The sequence below is a fragment of the Drosophila bipectinata genome, chromosome 2R, assembly GCF_030179905.1.
Source record: "Drosophila bipectinata strain 14024-0381.07 chromosome 2R, DbipHiC1v2, whole genome shotgun sequence".
NCBI lineage: Eukaryota > Metazoa > Arthropoda > Insecta > Diptera > Drosophilidae > Drosophila > Drosophila bipectinata.
Genome location: NC_091737.1, coordinates 16,468,177 through 16,490,454, shown reverse-complemented (window position 1 = coordinate 16,490,454; position 22,278 = coordinate 16,468,177). Strand labels below are relative to the sequence as shown.

At 44.6% G+C, this 22,278-nt stretch overlaps 3 protein-coding genes across 11 annotated transcripts; 1 reads left to right on the top strand and 2 right to left on the bottom strand.

The window, feature by feature from the left end:
* Window positions 1-77: 77 nt before the first annotated feature.
* mRpS17 (mitochondrial ribosomal protein S17) lies at window positions 78-774 on the bottom strand. The gene is made up of 2 exons (XM_017238757.3): window positions 575-774; window positions 78-510 (listed from the first exon to the last, which is right to left on the bottom strand). The coding sequence occupies exons 1-2, from the start codon at window positions 680-682 to the stop codon at window positions 151-153; spliced, it is 468 nt and encodes a 155-aa protein (XP_017094246.1). The 5' UTR covers window positions 683-774; the 3' UTR covers window positions 78-150.
* An 81-nt stretch (window positions 775-855) lies between these two features.
* LOC108123531 (7-methylguanosine phosphate-specific 5'-nucleotidase-like) lies at window positions 856-2,760 on the top strand. The gene is made up of 3 exons (XM_017238756.3): window positions 856-902; window positions 1,276-1,321; window positions 1,434-2,760. The coding sequence occupies exon 3, from the start codon at window positions 1,505-1,507 to the stop codon at window positions 2,432-2,434; it is 930 nt and encodes a 309-aa protein (XP_017094245.2). The 5' UTR covers window positions 856-902; window positions 1,276-1,321; window positions 1,434-1,504; the 3' UTR covers window positions 2,435-2,760.
* A 1,397-nt stretch (window positions 2,761-4,157) lies between these two features.
* On the bottom strand, window positions 4,158-22,013 carry LRR (Leucine-rich repeat). 9 transcript variants are annotated; one of them, XM_017238696.3, is made up of 22 exons: window positions 21,063-22,013; window positions 14,605-14,702; window positions 13,743-13,793; window positions 13,554-13,682; window positions 13,375-13,458; window positions 12,465-12,691; window positions 12,233-12,394; window positions 12,079-12,176; window positions 11,822-11,863; window positions 11,169-11,356; window positions 11,033-11,110; window positions 10,636-10,969; window positions 9,592-10,579; window positions 8,489-8,651; window positions 7,908-7,982; window positions 7,348-7,368; window positions 6,464-7,055; window positions 5,994-6,398; window positions 5,814-5,933; window positions 5,700-5,756; window positions 5,123-5,535; window positions 4,158-4,859 (listed from the first exon to the last, which is right to left on the bottom strand). In XM_017238696.3, the coding sequence occupies exons 1-22, from the start codon at window positions 21,097-21,099 to the stop codon at window positions 4,767-4,769; spliced, it is 4,455 nt and encodes a 1,484-aa protein (XP_017094185.2). In that variant the 5' UTR covers window positions 21,100-22,013; the 3' UTR covers window positions 4,158-4,766. The 9 variants fall into 9 exon arrangements, with proteins under 9 accessions (XP_017094185.2, XP_017094191.2, XP_043066159.1 ...); XM_017238702.3 differs by lacking the exon at window positions 21,063-22,013 and adding an exon at window positions 19,219-19,340; XM_043210224.2 differs by lacking the exons at window positions 5,123-5,535; window positions 21,063-22,013 and adding an exon at window positions 19,219-19,340.
* Window positions 22,014-22,278: the final 265 nt, after the last annotated feature.

Here is a 22,278-nt window from a genome sequence, read left to right as displayed (position 1 = left end):
TTCTAGAACGGGTTGGGGATATTTAAAAAAATAAAAGGCCCGAACACCCAAACCTTCCAAAGGAAAAATCACCTGACTTTAATCTATAACAAATGGGCTTTACTATCAAACAAAACGGAAACTTAAATGTTAAAAGTCATAAAAGCCCAACTACACGGCAAAAGGCTGATCCTTTCCATCCTCGTGGTACTTAATGTAGGTTTCTCCATGTGTGAAGTCCTTGGTGCCCTCGAGACGACCGCGTGGCGGCGCCTTGTCATAGTCGAAGGCCTTCTCAGACTTGCCAAACAGCTGGTTGGCCATCTCGATGTCCTCACGGTATTTGCCCACCACCACCTTTTTGCCGGTGAGCGGATCGGTTATGTCACCCAGCGGATAGACTACTTTTTCCACAGCATGCGTAATGAGGCGGGTGAGACGCTCCGGAAGCTCGCGGATTAGGACCACATCACCGGTTTTGCATACCTTCTGTGGGTCGTGGGCAAAGTAGAACTCGTCCTTCTTAAAGTACTGAAATGGAAAAACAAAGACCTTTAGTGAATGAAGTACTACTTTTCATCTTCTTCTCGCCCACCATATTCAGGTTCTTGTCCAGCTGCATGCGGCGAATCCGTATCTTGGATGCATTCTGCTTAATGCAGGGCATACACTGACCCATCAACAGCAAACCTCTACTCGCCATTGTCCAGGATTATTTTAATTAATAAACTTAAGAAATATTAAATAAACAACCGGTTGCAAGACCCTTGGGATAGTGTGACTGTAGCAAATTAAAGAAAGTTATCGATATTTTAAGCATAATTTTACATAAACTCGAATTTAAGAAATATTCGTGTTGTTATTTATGTTGTGTGGGAGTCTTCCTGTTGAAGACTTTGTGTGTGGGAGGACTTTTGTGTATAGGAGGAAAAAGAATAAAGTACTATAAATAAAGTACTAGTTTTCATCTTCTTCCTGCCCACCATATTCAGGTTCTTGTCCAGCTACATGCGGCGAATCCGTATCTTGGATGCATTCTGCTAACTGACCAATCAACAGCAAACCTCTACTCGCCATTGTCCAGGATTATTTTAATTAATAAACTTAAGAAATATTAAATAAACAACCGGTTGCAAGACCCTTGGGATAGTGTGACTGTAGCAAATTAAAGAAAGTTATCGATATTTTAAGCATAATTTTACATAAACTCGAATTTAAGAAATATTCCTATTGTTATTTATGTTGTGTGGAAGTCTTCCTGTTGAAGACTATGTGTGTGGGAGGACTTTGGGTATAAGAGGAAAAAGAACATCGGCATATTCAATATTTAAAAATAAATCTTGTAAGCATTCAAAAGTTGTCAGCAACGGAGCACCAGGAATCCGGAAGTCTGAACATGGATTCAAGTTTTTGGGCACATAAATTATAATCTTTTTCAAAATTAACAACCGCAGTTAGCCTGATAAGATGTCTGGAATATAATCTGTGCGGGGATACTTAAACGAGCATATCTTTAGATTTGAACATGTCCTCGAATGAAATGCTTCAACATACGGTCGTCGAAACCTTGGAAATCCAAAATGTTCCGGCTCTCATGCAAAGCCATTGTCGAATACGGGATCCGACCAAAGTGAAGCACCTCCTCAAGGAGTTCGTCAAGGCCGGACCGGAACGCTTACAAGTGGTATCGGATTTTGACTTCACCATCACCAAGCAGCGGACAGAGGACGGCAGCAGGGTGCCCTCCACGTTTGCCATGTTCTACGCCTGCAAATCCTTGCCCCCAGGACTAAAGGAGGAGGCCCATAAACTGCAAATGAAGTACCATCCCATCGAGATAGATCCTCACATGCCCGCCGAGGAGAAGCTTAAATACATCGTTGAGTGGTGGACAAAATCTGGGGAACTGGCGAGTGGCTTTCCTTTCGATCTGTCGGAAATCGACGAGGTAACCAGACAGTACATCCATAATCTACGAGATCGCAGTCCGGAGCTATTTGCGGATTTGCATCGTTTAGATATTCCCACTCTTGTGTTCTCCGCCGGGCTGGGAAACACTGTGGAGTCCCTCTTGCGGCAGGCGGAAATGATGCATCCTAACGTAAAAATTGTTTCAAATTTTCTGAAGTACCGCGATGGCCTTTTGGATGGTTTGCAGGATCCTTTGATTCACACCTTCAACAAAAACGAATCTGTACTAGAAGGAAGTGATTACTTCGATCAATTGCACTACCGGGATCATATAATTCTAATAGGCGACTCCTTGGGAGATGCAAACATGGCTTCGGGCGCTACTGAGACTTCTCAGGTCATTAAAATTGGCTTCCTCTACCACCACGTCGAGGAAAATATGAAAAACTACATGGATACCTTTGATATTGTTTTAGTCGACGACCAGACCATGGATGTTCCAAGAGCTCTAGTCTCTTTTATAGAAGAGTTCCACAAAACATAACAGCACTAATACTTAATTATATAGTGGATTAGGATTTTTAATAACTTGAAATGACAAGAAATGTTTATATTTCAATCAAAAAATAAAAGAAAAACAGTAAAAACAGTTTCATGGTTTGAATTTTACTAATACTAAAATTAGAAAAATCTACATTTATTTTAAAATTATGTTTTAATCTAGCAGGGTCATGCAAAGAATAGTTACCTAAATTAACAATATTTTATTGCTATAAGTGCATTCGAAGTGCATAATTTTATACTTAACTTTAAGTTCTTAATTTACCATTTATACATTTAGATCATTATTTCAATATACTTCTAAATATATCTGGCTATTTGTGTTGGCTTTTGCAGATATGATTAGAGATGTCCGTCGAAATTAGCGTCGAAGGGGAATGGTGGAATTGGAACACAGCAACGAATATTTTGTTTTTCAATTATTTCTGTATTTAGCCACTAAATTTAACTAAATAAACACTAGAATTGTTAAGAATTGAATAAACTATTGTTTTTTCTTACTTTGAGCGGGTTCTACACTCTTTAAATAGCTTAAACATGGGTTTGAAAAATTGCCCCTTCACTGTATTGAGCATTATCACAGAAATAAGAGGATGCGCCAATAAGCAGGATACACCAGTTTATAGCCCATTATTTTGAGAATATGCCCTGAAAATTTCATTAAAATCGCTCCCTACGTTTTGGAGCAAATCGACTAAAAGTGGACCAACCCGGCTAACAGCCCATACAAAAATGACCCCAAAAAATTTTTTTTCCAAGAGGATGCGCCAATATGCACGGTAGTGGAGTCGATGTAGGACCTTTTTAAGTATGAATGGACCAAAATTCATACAAATCGCTCCCACAGATTTTGAGAAAATCGAATTACAGTTTCCCATATAATTTAAACTGATAAGAGGAGCGCCAAGTAGTGAACCGGAACCAGTCCGCAAAAAGTTCATTGAACTAGTTTAAAAATACTTTATGGCCTCTGTTAGACTTATTAAGTCCTTCACAAAGGATGCGCCATTATGCACGGAATACCGTTGAAAAGCTTATTTTATTCAGAACATTATAAGACTATTTTTATTTAAATCGCTCCCATAGATTTAAAGAAATCATTAACAGTATCAGAAATAAAAGGACATAAGAGGCGCGACTTTTGAAGTTTGAAATTAAAACACAGGCTTAAGATGTTGTCCATTTAATTTGAATTTCAATAGATTACAATGAAGTTTTTATTTTCTTAACTTTAATGAACACTTTAAAGATTCGATTTTGGTTTTTCAAGTTGAATGGCCTTTGAATGAGCCAACTATGGGAATCGGGTAACACTCAAAATTGAAAGTGTGTGTGGTCGGTGGTGGATGGGCAGAACGCTCTTCGCAAAAATCCAGTGTCTTTGGTGCAAACTACTTGATCTTCAAAATTTAAATGGAAATTCTTCGATTGGTTACAGTAATTAGATTTTGTGTAGTTTTTTCTTAAGTTATTAAGATGTCTCCTGTTTAAATGCATTCGGTAATTTGTTATCGGTAACGTCCTCGCTAATTCCTTAGAGTAAATTGTTAACTTTTTAGAAAATAATCAATAAACTCCGTGTCCGTTTTTCTAAATACGTAAATGCATTCGTTTTTGGCGGCACATTGCCCTTCAATGTTTGAAAACGGATTGTCGTTCAAATACTATAAGTATGTGTATAATTAAGGTAAATAAAAATCAGGAAATTAAAAACCACGAATACTTGTATTTGGAAGCAGTTATAAAAAATATTGTATTTCATTTAGATTTTGTTTAAATATTTTTTGTTGTTTTAGTTTTAGGCCATTAAAATAGTTCTTATATACGCAATCGATTTACATAAAGTGTATATATCATATTCATTGCGTTATCTTCGTTAGTTTCATTGAAGTTGGTGTATAGGACACGCTAAAAATAGACTTCTGTTAATTCTGTATATTATTGGCACTTAACTCATTTAAAATACATAAAAATATAAAATATAGTACACAAAACATCTTTATAAATATGCAAAGGTAAATTTGGATAAAAGTATTAGGTTATATATCAATAAATAAATCACGTTCATTCAAAATTGCCAAATGAAAACAATACACACGCGCCATTGCACATAAATTAATGGTTCAGTACGAATAAGTTGCATCTATCCATCTATCCTCCATCTATCCATTCATTGCCATCGCCTAAATCACTTAAACATTATCATTATCATCTCCAAGCCCCGGCGATCAATCACGCAATCATCTGTGGCAGGTCAGGCGGATCTGGGTCTGGGGGTTCGGTGTGAGGGAATGTTGAGCATATAACTAGAACACTTATAAATCAACGACATCCTCCTTGGTGTAGGCCGAGTCTCTAAACATGCGTCGGTTCGCCATGCTCTGCTGCAGCTCTTCAACTAATGTCTCCTGTGGGAGAGCGGGAAAGTAGGGCCCCATTATTTCGATGTGGATTATCTGGACATGATGTACGGGTAACAACAGGCATACAGATTAGCGAGAATGGAATACAGGCAACATGCGGCTTACTGACTACCAGACACAACTTAACGGCTACACACTAAGCAACAAATGCGGATGTTAGACGCACAGGATGAGCACCGAAATCAACGAAGCAACTTGGCCACCAAAATTTCGAACGGTGAATACAGTTCCAGTCCCGGAGCTCAAACCTCGAAAAGTGTGGATATCTCCTTGCCGGCTATCCGCTTAACGCCTCCACTTTCCGCACAACTGCCCGACTTTCCAGCCAATTGGCCGTTTCGCATGCTCAGGATTTCGTTGCTGATTAGACTGGCACAGGCCATGGCATGCCGCTGCTCCTGCCGAGTCGAGGAGCTGCTGCTGCTGGTGCTACTAGTGCTGCTGGTGGTCTGCTCCGTAGTGGACTCGCTGCTGGTCGTTGTCACAACTTGCGAACGGGTCTGGTTCTGGGTGTTTAATACTGTCGAAGACGTACTGGTTGTTGTCGAAGAAGTCCCTCCTCCATTGGAAGAGCTCGTGGAGGTGGTGGAGGTGCTGCTCGTGCGCGCATTTGCTGCATTCAAGAGGGTTCTGGGCATAACAGGCGGCTTGAGGGGAAGTTCTTTACAAGTAACGAGTAGTACAACAAATCAAAATATGAAAATAAATAAGATACGAAACGAAATAAAAATCACATAGGTTGCAGATCTACGGATAAGAATGGTTCTAGGTGCTGGGCAGGCATCTTCAATAGCTACTCGTGCGCAATTAGTGTCCTTTACTTACCCAGTCGGTTGAGTCCAGCGGCCAGTTCGCGGACAGACTTCTTCTCCAGGGCAGCCCCTATAAAAGTTGCATTTAATATAGATTCTTAACGATAATCCAAGGGGCTTAACCTACCTGGTGTGATGCCCACAATGCTGCCACCTCCACTGGTACTGGTGGTTAAGGCTATGCCAGGCGTGATGCCAACTATGGAGCCACCGCTGCTTGCCCCAAAAGCCACCACCTCGACTTCATCTAATTAAGTGGGAAATGCTTTACGGCTGTGCCATTTAATTTTTATTTTTGTGTACCCACCTTCTTCCAGGTTGTCTGGTGTGGTCTTTGTGGAATCAGCATTTCCGTTTCCTGTGACCAGTTCCCCACTGGCTTTCGGCTCGCTGCCGACTACCGACCAGGGTCGTGGCTTCTGCAGCACAATCGGGGTGCGCAGGATGCCGTTGCCCGTCTTTACAATCACGCTGCCTTCGCCTGTGGCATGACTCTTAATTGAATCACTGCTCGGCGACCGCATTTTATCATCGCGGGCAGTGGCCTTTAAAAGATTGGATGTGGGAATGGCAGTCTCCTCGCCACCACCTGCGGCACCAGAGCCAGGCCCGCCTTCAGTGCGCATCTTAACCAGCGGTGATTTGCGTCCCACCAGAGGAGAATATTTTTCCAAATTGTCGGTGGAGCGAGATCTTGTGGCCCAGGACGCACCTACGTTAGCCAACAAACAAGAATTAGGTGGACATTTTGGAAACTTGAGCTAGCTCGGCACTTACTCTTGAGCAGGGGCGACTGACGTTCCAATTTGATTGGCCGGCGCTCCTCCAGAATAGGCGTGGTCTCCTCGGAGGTCATGTGGCCGTTTCCATCCCGGCTCATGGTGGGACTGTCCACAAACGACAGTGAGCTGCACTCCTCCGACGTTGGCGACACCAAAGGCGTGAGCGTAGTGGGTGTGACCGATCCGGGCCGGAAGAAGTGCTCCAGCCCCTCCCCAATCTCCCGACTGCCTCCGGCACACTCTGCATTAACCAGGGGCCGAGTGGGTGCACGCGTCTTGGCACGCTTTGGTCGCCCCTTGACCAGGTGCTGCAGTTGGAATGAAGCACTGGGCAGCTCGGTAATGGAGTCACAGCACTCGTCTACCCCTCCGTCGTCCATGGCCGCGATACTGTCGGTCATGTTGGTGGCACCGGCCACGGCAGCGGCGCCTGCAGCAGCTCGGGTTGACAGCTGAGAACTGGAGCGGTGGGAGGAGGGCGAGTCCAGGAGATCTGGTATGTGACCCAGGCTGAGATTCTCTACCACAGACTGGGGACGCACTTTCCGGGCAACGCTGCGTCGCTTGGTGGCCAGATGAGGAGTGGCCTAGTGGGTTAAAGCAAAGCATTAGAGTGGTTCTCATGGGTTAAATGGTGTTATGTGCTGATTGGGGATTGTTGTGTTTTGTGAAATAATGAAAAATGTTTTTGTTTTTTATTTTTTTCGGGGATTATAAAAAAATCTAAGAAATCTACAAATCAAAATAATCACAGAGATAGACTAAAGATAGGAGCAGCAGGCTACAGAGGAAACATAATATGTAAAGGACCCTGAAGGGATCCTCGCAGAGATAGTATTTCATAGATAGATAGTTGAGATCAAGACAAAAACTACTTACAAGGTTCAGATATTCCAATTTCTTTTGTGTTTGATTTGATTTTGAAATGCAATTTATGTAAATGAGTTGGAGACAAGGTTTAATTAATGTAATTAGAACGAGTACAAGTACGAGTACGAGTATTTGCGATTTGTACAATAATGTTTTGGATCGTTGGATGATTGGTGATGATGATGATGAAGAGTAGTAGATCGGGGCAGGAAGACACGAAAAAAATAATGAGCATGAGCATTTGGTATACACATTTAAGTAATTTATTGATGTGATTCAATGTATCATTGGGTATCTTGGTGAGTGCTTTGTATTCTTCACTTTGTATCAACTACTTCCAGCTAGTTGGGTATTAGAATATGACTTCATTTTTACACATGAACGTACTAGGCTTATATGTATGTATATTTAATGACGAGACTGTTTTGGGGTGTGTGTTTGTGTATCTATTAGAATGGAGTATGGAGTATCTTCGCATATACTCTTATAAACTAATTTCTTAATTTTTTTGATGAATTCGGAGGAGTCTATTGCATCCACTTGGGTAGCGAGAGATTTTCAACACTTACAGTGGGCGATTCCAGACCCAGTTTGGGCAATATAGAGCCTCGTCCACCCGGCCGTATGATCAAACCATCCGCGTCCTGCAAGAGACAAGAAGAAAGAGACCCTGTTGGTGTTATCGTGTCTAGGTTCACTCTAAATTGTTATTCGATTCGGCAACTCCCCAAAGTGGGTGAAATTCCCGCGATCGAAGGCATTAAACCTCCGCTGATAGATAAGGCGGCGTCGGCCCCGCCGATCAAAACAATGGCCGCGGGTCGAAAGCGAAAGTAAACCAAACCAAGGGGCCTAAGGCACCATGACATCACATTTGTCACTGGCCAGTGATGGCAGGTTTTGTGCTTTTTGGAGAGTTTATCAATGAAAACAATACTTATCAAGAATACAAGTTAAACAATAGAACCAACTATGAAGTAACTCTCATAAAATGGTTGGTTCCGATAAGCATTGTTTCCAAATTAATATTCATAGCCGGAAAATAGCTGAAAGGCCAACCATTCTCAAGAGCCAACAGATATCTGAATCCAACTGATAAGACCCATCCACGATAGGCCTGATCGATACGCGGCTCGAATACGGAACTTACATGACTGGAGCGGCTGCGAACAATGTCCGGCGTTTGCGGCTCGTCCAGCAGCACCGATGGCGACTCAGCAATGCCCAGGCCGCGGCGATAGCGGGTCAGAGCCTCCAAAACTTCGTCAGTGGCCCGGTCCGAGATGGCAGCTGCCAGGGATTGTTCGATTTCACTGAAAGTATTTAACAAAAGATATAAATTAAATTGGGAAACAAAGATATAGGCAGAGAAATACAACTTTTTGTTGGGCACATCATCCTGAGCTACTGTTTCCCGCGTCAACTCTTCCATGGGCTCCTCATCCGGACACTCCCTGTAGGCCGGACTATTGTATGAGGACTTGGTGTCCTTGCCACCTAAGCAACAGCACAAAGCGCCCATTAAACCCATTTTTCTGCCCGAAAAACTCCGACTTTCGGCCAACAGCTGGTGGCAAACTAAAGGGCTGCTACAGTTTGCCAAGTCCCGGCGGTGAGCCCAGATAAACTATTCGGCGTAGTCCGCGGCAAACAGCAGCTCCACAGTGGAACTGCATTCAGCTGTTTCTGGTTTTTCGGTGGGTTGTGTGTTTTAATCTTATCTAAGCTTGGGGCGCTCTCTCACTCAGGCCCCAATCTCCCATGAATACATGTGGGGAGTACATGGGAGTACGGATGTGGGGAGCAAGTTACGATGGTGTTGGTGGCCAGAGCAGGAAGAGCGCACTGAGAGGCCCTCTCGAAAAGACGATTTCGGAAAGAAAACGTTTGTAGTCGAATTTCCCCTCTGTTTACATAGAATGTGCCAAATCTATTGCGAATGTGGTAATAACTAGAATATTTCCTACCCATTTCCACAATCAATACTCTACTTTTATAACCAGACTTGCATAATCTTAAGTTTGTTTATCAATATCAACTCATAACACATACTATTTACCCTATCACTGAATAAACATTCCTAGGTTTTTGCATTTCAGTGACTCAAAATAAATATTCGTTTTAGAGTTCCCCCATCAGGCCCCCCATCCCCTTGTGTTCGTCTCTTTCCGGTTAAGTCTCATTTGAATAAAACCTCTCACTTGCCTCTTTCTTTGGACTTTCAAAACTCCTCTTAGCTTGGCCGAAACTTACCTAACTTTGTTCATGATCTCGCTGCCGGCATTGTTCAGCAAACAGCTTTGGAGGAAGTCTTCGGGCACCAGCAGGCGTTCGGCCAGGACCTTTCGCAGATCCTGCACCACTATTTGGTTGCCGAGGGTCTTGGGACACTGCTCGATGCCCGTTCGCATCATCGTCTCCAGCGTCTCCTCCAGATAGCTCTTGATCGTGTACCCCAGCTCACTGGCCACGCGGGTCAGCTTCATCTCGATGGGATGGGCGTCGCTGCGGACCGCCTCCTGCAGCTTGGGCATCAGCTGCTTGCAGTTCTCCGCATCGGTGATGAGACGCTGAACCGCCGAGGCGGAATCCCCGCCACCCTTGGCCAGGGAGATGGTGTCCTGCGTCTCGGCCACCAGCTTGTCCACCAGCTGGTGCGTGGAGGACAGCATGAAGCCATGCTGCAGCCGGAAGCCCTGGCCATTGGTGCGCTTCAGTCCATTGCAGTTGCGCTGCAGCAGCTCCTGCATCTTCCGCATCACCGCATCCGTCTTGTCCGGATGACTCTTCAGATGCGGGGCGATGTCGAACACGGGGAAGGGGATGGTGCGCATGCTGTGGTTGTGCTCCAAGGCATACACAATGTCTGCATATCCCTGCAGCGTCACCGCATTCTTGTCCATATAGATGGTCCGCAGCCGGTTGTTGATCTGCAGGGCTTTGGCCAGCAGCCGGGCACCCACATCGCCCATGTAATTGCCACTAATGTCCAGCTTCTGCAGGCTCTGGTTGCTGCCGAGGGCGTTGATGAAGTCGTGCAGGTCGTGCTTGAGCTTGTTCTCCGACAGCACCAGCTCGGCCAGTGGGAAGTCGTCCTTTTGGATGAGGTTCACCAGGGCGTCCATCACGGGTGGAATGTGCTTTGGCTTCATGCCCGTAAGGTTGCGGGTTAGGTATAGCGTTCGTATTGAGGGGTTCTTTGAGATGGCCGTCAGCACGGGCGCCAGTTCAGCATCCAAGTCTATAAGGATACAGGTTGTTAGAGAATAATTAAGTTGAAGTTAATGCTCCACTCACTGTTGTCGCTGATGTCCAGGCTTTGGAGCACTCGTACTCCGTGGATGCAGGACTCAAGCACGTGGGCGCCTTGGGTGCCCAGCGTGTTGCCGCTGAGATCTAGATGAAGACCAGCTGTGGATTCGTTGCAGGCCAGGCCGAGCAGCAAATTCTTTAGGGCTTCCATGGGCAGCTTGCAGCCGGCAATGTTGAGGTGCTTCAGGCTGAGGGTGCTGGTGAAGAATTGCTTGAACGAGGGCGGGATCTCCTTGCCCTTTTTGGTGCTAAACGAGTTGTGCGATACGTTGAGGTGGGCCAGGTGCGTGGCACAGCCGCGCAAAAGAGCTCCAAACAACTGAGGATAAAGAAGACTAAGCTTAAGATTTTGAAACATTCTCGAAAGTGTACTCCAACATACGTTTTCCAATGTGATGTCAGTCGAGGCCAGGTCCAAGTGCTCCAGCACATTGGGTTGAGCCAGGAAGTTGTGCAGATTCTGAAGAAAAATAGAGATTTTAATCTAACAGAGTCATAATCTACAAAGAAGTACTTACGGTTATATCATCTTTGAGACTATTACCACTTAGGTCTAGATACGTGAGCGAGTTGGAAATACTTTGATTGAGCGTCAGGGAGTGGGACATCTGGTTCACTCCCTTCGAAGTCAGGCCGCAGTGGGCCAGGGCCAGCTTGCACAGGCCCTTGGACACCTTGGCAATGGGTCCGGCCAAATGGATGGCACCTGATCCGAAAGGAAACAATAACGTTAATACCAAGGCAGGGCAATCGAGAGGAGGCCTTTAACAATGACTGTGAGATGAAAGAAAAGCTTGATCTTTGTGGCCAATTCGAACATTTATAATTTTTCGATACCAATTGGTGTAGATAGAGCAGAGTACTGGAAGACGAACGAATATGAAGACAATGTATGATAGAACCTTGTCGAATGAGTTGAAACCTGTGTGGCGATTGGAGAGTGGGTGATCTGAATGATTCTTTTAAAAATGGAACTAATTTGGGGGTTCGACAATGGCCACACAAGTCGCAAATGTCGCAAATTGCAAAACATAGACAAAATAACAATTTCAACGGCAATATAGCAGTAAGACAACAACACAACAAGAATGCATGACAAATGTTTATATTTTAGGTTAGATGGCTGTAGTGCTGTGGCAACTATGGTGTCTATTGGTTGGTGGCTGCAAACCTTGTACAATCTTTCCGAGTAGGGCGCACAATGAGCTCGCTCCTACACAGTTCACAAATCGTGTCAAAAATGGCAATCGACAAACAACACAGATGTTAGGGGAAGAGAAACGATAGCAGAAAGGTAGACAAAAATTGGATTAATTGGATTACGCGAGGCAGGTGGTCTCCACCACCGGGTTCGATGCCAGGTTTGAGATTCAGTTGGCTAGCCCAGGGGACAGTTGATTGACACCTCGAGGGACTGGGAGTACCTACCTTTATCCTCAATTATATTGTGGCTCAGATCAATGGTGCGAATGGCGGGATTGCTATTCGTTATCACAGATATCGATAACTTGTTTAGGAAATCCCATCTGGAAAAGGGTCATTGCTTTAGTCTTTTTCTCTTGTTTAGCTATGAACGGCTCACCTTAATCCTAGCGCCTCCAAATGCAGCTCCTCCAGCCACATCGAACGCTTGAGCACGTGCAGGATGCGTTCCAGGGTCTCGTGGGACAGTCGCATGTGGGCAGCCTTCAGACCGCGAAAAAATGTATTGTACTCCAAAGCGGACACGATGGCCATCAGGTCTCTGTAAGAGGAAATCAAGACAAGATTACAAGGTAGTGATGCTTCCAATAGTGTCCGGAAAGGAAACTCACTTGGGCTCCAGGTGGTCAAAGTCGCGCAGGTTGAGCACTCGGGTGTCGTGCGACAGATAGATGGTGTCCACATCCCAGGCCACCTCCTCGCGGTAGGGCACGCCATGGAAGTCGCACATGCAGGCATACTGGGCACTGAATCCGCCGCAGGGTCCCACATTGCGCGGATCAGATGGCCGGAACTCCTCGGAGAATATGGTCTCTCGCTCCGGCGGCTGGATATCGATCTGGAAGGAGGAAGAAAGCCAGTTCAACGACCCGATGCTAAAATTCATTTTAAAAGTTTCGGCCGTCTCGAGTGGCCCGCCTTTGTTGTGTTCCTCAATCTGGCCAACTTGGAGAACAATGCAAACTTTTTCGGACTGCCTGCCTGAGTTTCTCAAAAGCTTCTTCTTTTCTCATCCCCGGATTCTTGAGTTTAATTTCGCATTTAACACTTTTGCCAAGTGAGCATTCTGAAGGCTACATTATGAGGCGTCAACACGATGACGTTTAAATCGCGTGCCCTGTTGCAATTATCTAAGCCATGTAGGTTTGTTGTTTAAAGACAAAACCCCCTGAACTACAATGGTTGTGGGTGGCCATTTGCATAAACGTAGTTGGCATACTATGGCTCCCACTCCAGGCTGGGGAGCATTATAAATGCATTGAATTATTAACCCCAACAGTTTGCAGATGACGACGTTTATGCATTTAATGCTTAATTGGGTAGCAGGTCGCGGGCCTGGCTCAGTGGGTGACTTGCCCCATGACGACGACAGATACACACAAAAGATCTCTAAATATTTAATTAATTATTAATTAAAGCCAGACGTGAGTCAGCCCGGCACAAGCGGTGGAGGCATGTTCATTTAAGAGGTCATGTTTTGGGTTTATTTTCAAAAACTTAACATATATGGTTAATACTTGCCTTTCGAATTATATATTTCAGAGGAACTGTTGGAAAAATCTGCTTGATGGCTGAGGCCAGATCGGTTAGAATGACATCAGCGTTCTGCAGAATGAACACAAGCCCGAAACAGAATAAAGATAATTACATATAGAATATAGTACATCATATCATATAGTGAGTGGGTAGTTGGACCGTACCGAGCTGAAACTGCCCGCATCGCCGGTGGTGGCAAACGAGTAGGGCCTGTCGTTGGTCACAATGGAGAAATGGGTGGGCTTCTTGCTCTCGACTCCCACAATGTCCAGGTAGTGGAAATGGCATTCGATCTATTTTATAATTAATTAATTAGTATTAGTAATAGCTAAGTACATGTTTTCAAGACTCACCTTGGTGGGCACCTTGGCACTGAGCAGATATACCCTCACGGGCGTAAAGACCTGGTGGCGAGAAGAGGTGTGTCGGAACATAAGCGAAAATTGTTGTAACATAATTGGCAAGAAAAGCCCCAGAAAGCCAGACAGATGCGTGCCAACATGCATGGCCAACACTCTGCATGGAGGAGGAGGAGACCATTTTTCAGCCAGTCACTGGAGTATAACTGCATTATCTACAAGGAGCCGACTCCTAACTCAATCAAGAGGGCCCTTTCGCAGCCTTTAATGGCAAATCAAAGTGCGTCTAGTAATTCGTTTAGAATCTAAGACACCCAAATGCACAAATGGGCAGGGGTGTGGGTGGAGTGGGCTCTCAAGGGCTTTGGTAATTGGACACTTTGTCTCGGCCACCTTGTAAGCCGCTTGTACAAATCAATTTTCCGGCTGTGTGCGTCCTCCAAGCGGCCGTACAAGTGGTCAGGACAGGTCAGGTGCTAGAAAATTAGCATAGCCCTAGAGGTCGCGGGGAGAAGTTATGGCCCGCCGCCTCTAAGTAGGCTATAAAATATCAATTACGGCTAGCAGTCTATCAGGCATGTTTTAAGAGGTTAAGCCATGTTCAGATCCAAATGGCTGAATTAAGTCACATAAAGTCTTTATTTAAATCTTTAAGAAGCCATCACCCATAAAAGCACAAACATTCATTACTTTAATGGCACTTCTCCTCCGAATTTAAGGCAATTACATTCTCGAGGATGCAATTTCCATCCACAAATTGGACCACTGACTGCCTGAAGACAGCTTCTGTTGGCCGCATCTTGTCGAAAAGTCGAAGTAGCCAAAAGCCAGGCCTCCATCGAGGCTATCCACTTACCAGAACACGATTCTCCGTCTTGTCGCCTTTCGTCTCCAATTTGACCATATACTTGACGAGTATCTTGGTGTGGCGACCCAGTATGGACTTGACGCTTTCTGCAAAGAGAGAATCATAGGGAGATTGTGGTTGAGAATCGTATAGAGAATGAAGATCACTTGGAGACGGAACGGAAATGCAATTAAAAGTCAGTGGCAGTCGGGGTTGTAGTCGCAGTTGAATTAGTCACATCCGAGGTCGGCTCAAGTCGCTCTCGAAAACTGCGTCGTACAATAACAATGATACTTCCAGAAAATATAATCCTATATAGGTCTTTTGTACTTTTAAAATGAATCAAAAATAATAATAATACTGATAAGATAAATCTTAAATATTAGATATGTGGCTACCCATAGTCATGCTGATATTTCGCACTCTCTACGATGATACACAACGGAATGCATTGTGTTGGATGGTCGTTTATATGAAAAAATAAATATATATACATATGTATATATATATTTTTGGAGCTTTGCTGTGCATGCCAAAGTCGAGTATTATATCACCGTCAGTAAAGCGATTTTATTCAAACGAATTCAAATGAAACACGTAGAGGAGGCAATTTTCAGACTGTGCTCCAGCCCCTCAGCCACTTAGCATATACTCCCAGCCAGCACACGATATAGATATAGTCCTCATCACTCCTCCTCCTGGAGTGACGCGAGGGAGGTCTCCGTTGGGGGTGACAATATTATGTCATGCTACCGGCATGTCAGATTCCTCCGGCACCTCTCTGAAGGCAGCATAAAGCCGAGAGTTATGACTCCCTGTCTGGGAATGAAAAGGAGCCGGAGCTGGCAAGTGCTGCCAGAGGGGGAAATGGAATATTCAGACAGAGCCACTCCCTTTCAAAGGGTATGATACTTTTTTAAACCAAAAGAGCCTCTCAAACGACTAAAGATAGGCTAATAAAGAGAACAGCTGGATATCCTCGGTCCTGACCACACTCAAGACTTGGCAAGTGGCCGCTCTCGTCTTTATGGCCCATAAGCCGACCAAGAGACCAGGGGGCGTGGGTGACTATGATAATGAGGGGCAATTGCGCGGCGTTATGGCCAAAATAGATTGTTAAGACATTTCGGCACGCACGCACTTGGCTGCACACACGCACTCACCCACTACCCAGTAGTAGTCTCTGTTTTGTGATAAAAATCGGCCATAGCGGCCATAATCAACAACAGCTCACTGATTCCCTCCTCCTCCACTCTTAATTAGAGCTCGAGCGCGTCCAAATGTGAATGAACTTGGGAATCCAGAGAGAATCCACCACCGGGGATGGATATGAACTTTGGGTGCCAGTAGTATGTCAATACCAAGCGGAAGAACTTTCAACAAAGGCACTTCTGAAAGTGCCGGGTAGCGGAAATTAAAGAACTTTGAATAACTAAACGAGTATAGCTACACATGTCATGACTGAGTTTATAATTTAAATTATTTCTAGCTTTTCTTAACCTTTTTTTGTAATTTAGTTTAAATTCTGACAAGTGTAGGAAGGGTCTTCTTTTGAAAATATTGAATTATAAAGGTCAACAAAGAGCTCTACAAACATTGAACTCTGACGAGGGCCGAGTACCCCTGAGCTCTGCGGTTAATATTTGTCATTGGCCGGGTCATATTCTGGCCAGAGAGTGCACCTTCTTCTTCTGGCCATGATGGCCTGCCTGGCTGTCTGCACCGGACACTGTCAGTACCGTTTCAGTCGCGACTTCATTTCCGCTAAAAGGAAATTTCAAATTTGGCTTTAATTGCCTTTTGCGGTTATTTCGCTCAGTGGCGACAATGCATAACTACACTGGAATAAAATCAGAGGTTGGTTAGCCCTGTCTTGGCATTAACAGTAACATATTTGACTTTGGGGTTCAAAGAACTGATTCTCGAAAAAGTTTGTCGAAAAGTTTCCACTCGCTTGGGAACCTGCAGGCGGCGGCAGCATTGACAGTCTAAGCTGCGGCATAAAAGCCAACGAGTGTGACCCAATTCAGAGCCCATGTTTCCATGTTTTTTTGCAGCTGCAAAGCTCAGCACAATGCCAGAGATTACACGAGTTCAAAATACTCAAAACTATACAAGTGTGGCAGCTAGCGGTGGCATGGCATGGGTGTGTGGGAGGGAGCTGGCCTGGCCTGGGTGGATGTGTCATCGCCCGCCCCTCCCACTGCTCACTTCCAAAGGACATTATTGTTTCTGATAATAGGGACAGGATACCTTATGACATCTGGTCTGATAATAAACTATCTGATACCTGGTAACTGGTTTCTAAAAGTTCTCTTCAGAGATAGCTCACCAAAAAGTGTAACAAACTCTCGAGTCATTGAATTTTATTTGGGAAGCTCCCCCTCTCTGGGCCATAATCTCTGAAATGTGAGTAGGCCAACAATGATTTTGGCTATAACGGCAAATGCTTTTAATACCCGAGCAGCAAAGGCAAAAGTCAAAAGCAAAAAAAGAAAGAAAATATCAAAGACAACAATGGCAAGGCCTCTGCCAGCCAGAGCCAGAGCCAAGCGGCGCCTCACAAAAGAAAGTTGAGCCAAGTTGGGGTTTTTATTTTTATTTTTATTTTCGTTTTTCTTAACAAAGTTGCGATTACTTGACGTTATGTTAATTATATTTTTTCACAAAAAGCAGTTACAAGATAACTGAAATGTAAACTCTGTAAGTTTTTAAACTTTTAAGTTTAAACAATGTTTTCCATTCCAAGAATCGAGGTCAGTTTGTGATGAAAACAAAGCTACTCCTGTTCGATCGGATAAACAAATAATATACATATGTATATATCTTTTAAACCTTGTGAGTAACTCACTTGAGTCACTGTTGATCTAATTTTCGTTTATTTTCGGAGGCGGTGTCCACTGTCCACTGGCCAGTTTAATTCGCTTGACCTCAAAAAGCCTCAAAATTTATTGTGCGAATCTTTCGTTCGGCTATTGTGGAGAGCAATAGAAAGCGACAGGTTCTCCTACGAGTGTGTGTCTCTTTCTGGCCAGTTGTACTCCTCTCCAAAGTGGGCCAAAAGCAGATGCTGGCCAGCAGCAGCAGCAGCTAGCCAAGACAGCAGGTCAGGGATGCGAGCCGCGTCATTAACGTCACTTGGCGGGTGACACAATTTCCCCACCAACACCCAACAGCGATGCACTGAAAGAGAGGGATACACCCCTCGGCTAGCCTGTCGAAAGAGATGGGGCATATCGGCAGTGAAAGAGACGGGAAGCCATTCGCATTTGGCAGCAACTGGCAGCTGGAAAATGGAGCACATGAGCGTGTTTCGGCTGTAAATTCTGCGTGCGCTGCTTCGTTAGTTTGTTCTTTCTTTATTTTCTATACTTTTTTTTTAATGATTCGTTTTTTTTTTACAAGTTTTTTTAATGTAGTTTTTGAGATGTTGTCAGACTAGTTCACCGCCAGCTTTCGTCTCCCCAAAATCGCTGCGTGTCTCAGGTGAGAAATATGTAGGTATGTATGCCCCACTAATGAGCGGAGAGGAGAGGATAACTGGGGCACAGGCAGCTGGAAATTGGAGCAACTGAAAGCGAGAGTGTAGTGGATTTATGGGTCACCTCCAGCACTCCAGCACCTAGCACTGAGGCTCTGGCCAGCTGGATCCAGAGGATTAAATATGCTGCGTTTAAATATGCGGACTAATTGCAGCCAATTGGCCACTTAGTTGCATGCCAAATGGCCAGCCTCTTAATTACAGGCATAAATTATCGAGATACGCTCAGCGGCTCCAAGTGGGTCATTCAGGGGTCATCGGGTATCGGCTTTCGCAAATGGGGGGTAATCCCAAGAGGCCGGGGCTTTTGTTTTTGTAAAAATTTGAATCGTTTTGCATGGGAATTTTCACACCCACTCACACCCATCTCAGTCCATTTTATTGCCTCTAGCCTGGCCGGGAAGGTCAATCTGAATTTTCAATTTGGCAGCCGGGGGCGGGGATTTAAGGTTAATGGAAGGATGGCTAGAGGGGCTATTGCATAACAACTACTAGGCTTTCTTTTAACAAATCATAATATACTATTCCCTCCTTTTATTTCCGTTTATTCCCCCAAGTAAACCTTTAGGAAGTGGCCCACATAAATTAATTTCATGTGTTTATTGTTTATTTGGCTTATTGCAGTGAGTGAGTAACCTATTGCATTATAGCTGGGGCCTGGGGCCCGGGGCATTGTCTACCGAGTGAGTAAATGGAGACGCACCGCTCGAGATAAGCCTTTGAAGGCCTGGAACAAGTAAACAAACAAACAAGTGTATGGAAAAACAGTGCGAAACCATCAATAAACTTTCAACAAGTCGGTTTCCGTTGAATGAGGTGTGGTCCGAGGCGGAGGAGTGTTGGCCAAGGGACCAGGAGCACCCCCAACTTTATGAGAACTTTGAGTAATCGCACCTGATTGAATCTGAGGTGGGGTATTATTATGAAAATAAACTAGAATTTGTCATCAGAACTACCAGTTATTTTAAAGATCTTTGTTGTGGAAAACCTTATACTCTGGCCATGGCATGACTCATTCTGTAAACGGCCTCCACCCAGTGCCCCCCGCCACCCATTCCAGATGATCATCTCCTATTGCTCACCTTCGTCGCGCTTCTGCTTGACCACGTCCCGTATCTGCAGCTCGATAATGCGCCGCAGATACTGATCGATGTGAGTCATCATCTCGACCGTGTACATTTCAGCCATTCGCGCGCTAACGGTTAGCCAGCCCGCAATTGCAATTGTAATTACACCTATCGAGGAAGACCGACGATGATGATGTATCGTATGCTTATGCCACGGAAGACTCAAGACGGAGGAGGCGTTCTTTAACGGATCCACGGGCCAGGTCGGCCAAGCACCGAACGCGGCAATTTCAGCACTGAGCCTCGATAACTGCGATCGTCTTATCAGCAGGCCGCCCAGCTTATCAGCCAGAGAGGGAAGAGACCCCGTCAGGGTATGGGTTTACAGGGTGATTTATTGAAATAGGCATTCATTGTCACAACAAAGGTATTAGTTGGTATGGTATTCCAAGCACGTTCGAAGGCTAATTGGAAATAGAAAACATTTATTAGTTTTTTCCCAATTTGGAGACTAATAATTGCTGCTAGGAGAGCAATAATGGTATGATATCCATTTCACTTGCAGGCTAATAAGCTTTCTTATCAAGATCCGATTAAAAGACCCTCGAAATCTTGTAATCTTTTAATGAATGTGATCACCGACGACAGGTGTCCAAACAGAAACAAACATCAACTGTTGGCCAGGCCCACAATAGCTAGGGGAGCGTGTCGAAATTGCATAAATCAGATGGAGGATCGCTCCCATTATGTAATTATATAACGGCCAATTGGGGCAGCGAGTTTATTTTGGAAAGCCAACTGGAAACAGGGCGGAGGCAGTCACATCACATCGTAAATAAAATTGTCAATGGGCGCTCCAGATTCCAGTGGACTGCAGCTGTCGTCGAGAATGAGGGAGAGCCCTGGCACTAGGCACTTAATCAGAATACGTTAATTGGCAGACGGATGGGACGAAGTTTGCTAGCCGAGATTGGAGGAGGGGCTCGGGGTAAAGGATAACAGACAGCCAAGGCAAACAAGCCAACTGGCGAGCAAATAAACCAAAGAGGTGTCAACGCCCACACCTGGGAGGCTCTCTGGGAGACAGGAACTGGAGTTGGAGCACTGCTCTCTAATTAAATAACCCGGCATGGTGATGGATTCTAGCTCCAAACATTTCATTCTAAATACCCGCCGGCGTGGAACCATCTAGATGGGGAGCTGTACACTCTCCGGCTTCCAATCTAATTGGGATGAACTGTGACGATTGGGACTGGGCACCTGTCGCTCGGAATTAGGGGGTCTGGTCTTTTGTCAGCAGATCGCTTTTCACGCCCCGCGGAGATGGCAACAGGCCGAGCGTTAACCGATTTCCGTAGGAACCAGTAACCGTGTGGGGAGACTGGCTGCGAACATGGGTATAATGGATGTGTTTGTTTAGAACTTATCGTGAAGGAAACTCTTCTTATCTTCTGGAGGGGATTTAAATTTTTAAAACAGTTTTAAATAGAAAACCTACCCAGGAAATCGCCATTTATGGATATATTTTAAAGGCTATTTAAGATAAAAACATAAAAATATTCATGAGTCAGAATTCTAGAAAACGCAGTGCATTCTTAACAGTAAGTTCTTGGGTGTTGGGCTGTGGGGGTGGTATAAGCTATGTGTGGGTGGATGGGTGGTGTCGCATTGAAGAAGACGGAAGCCGGTGGCCCTCCCACTTGGGGGATGGATGCATCTGCATCTGTATTTGTTTTTGTTTTTGTTCAGTCGCCAAACAAAGAGCAAGGCGGGGGGCGGGGGGGTGGGAAAGGTGAGAGAAGGACAACACAGCAAGAGAGTGGCGATAAGGGGAAGAGAGCCTGGCTGGGATTACTCACCGTTGAGGTCCTTGGTTAATTGCGAGCGCGTCGACATTTTGTCTTTTTGAGAAAAAAAAAGAAGGAAATTCTGGTGATTTGAAGAGACTGCTATTGTTGTTGTTGTTGCTGGTGTTGTGCTGGGGAAAGTGCAGCAGCGGCTCAGCAGTGGAAATGAAGTCAAACAGGAATAACGAGGAAAGGGCCAACAAGCAACGAATTTGACTCAAAACAGCCGCTCCACTGCACTCTTCTTGTTTTTATTTTTGTTGATGTTGTTGTTGTTGTTGTTGTTGTTGGTGGTGGTGGTGGTGCTGGTGGTGGTGGTGGTTCGATTTCAATCCTGACACGCCTTGCAGCCCGAAACTGGATTTTTGAGCCGCCGCTGCCGCTACGCATCCCGTGCGAACACAAAAAATCGCCGATCGGACATTCCTTGTAATTATTATTAATCGAGAATGGAGAAACCTGAAGATGTAGCAGTTTTTCCTGCCAATTTAACATTCACATTATTTGCACACACACGCACAATTTTCGTTTCGGTTTTTCACGCGTTTTCCCTGAGTTTTCCACCCTCGTCGTTGTCGCGGGGCCAGGAAAACTCGCACTCCTGCGAAGGACGCCGCCGCACAGACTGCCACTTGGTTTCCTTTCTTTTTTTTTTTAACTCTTTTTCGCCGTTTCAGTTAGCAACTTTGTTTGCCAATTTAAGCCGACACTTTTCACTGTTTTTCTTTCAATTTCCCGATTAAGAATGTATCCATCCAGCTAGGCTTTCACCATATTTTAAAGTTTGAATATTTTTTTTATTTTTGGTAAAAATATTTAATTTGAAAAACCCTAACCAGCCTAATTTATGTTAAAGCAATTCCGGCTAAAAGAGCCAATTTGCGGATCTCGGTTAAAAATTAATAAAAAATCCGCAGCGAACGAAGTGAGCTCGAGGAAATGGTGTGACCGAATCCGCAAAAACACTACGCTAAAGGGGGGAACCTATAAGAATGGGATAATAAGCCCCAAGAATAAAACAGTGCTAGTTGGCAACTCTAATTTACAATGAAAATCAGTACGAAAATCCTTAATTTCGAAATCATGTTGTTTAAAGGCTTTTATTATTTAAAAATTAGCTTTAAACATAAGTTACTCCGAATTGTAGAGGGTCCCATTAAAAACTGCGCTTAAATCATACCCCTTTTGTGTTTAATACTTAAATATTGGGATAAATTTAAATGATTGC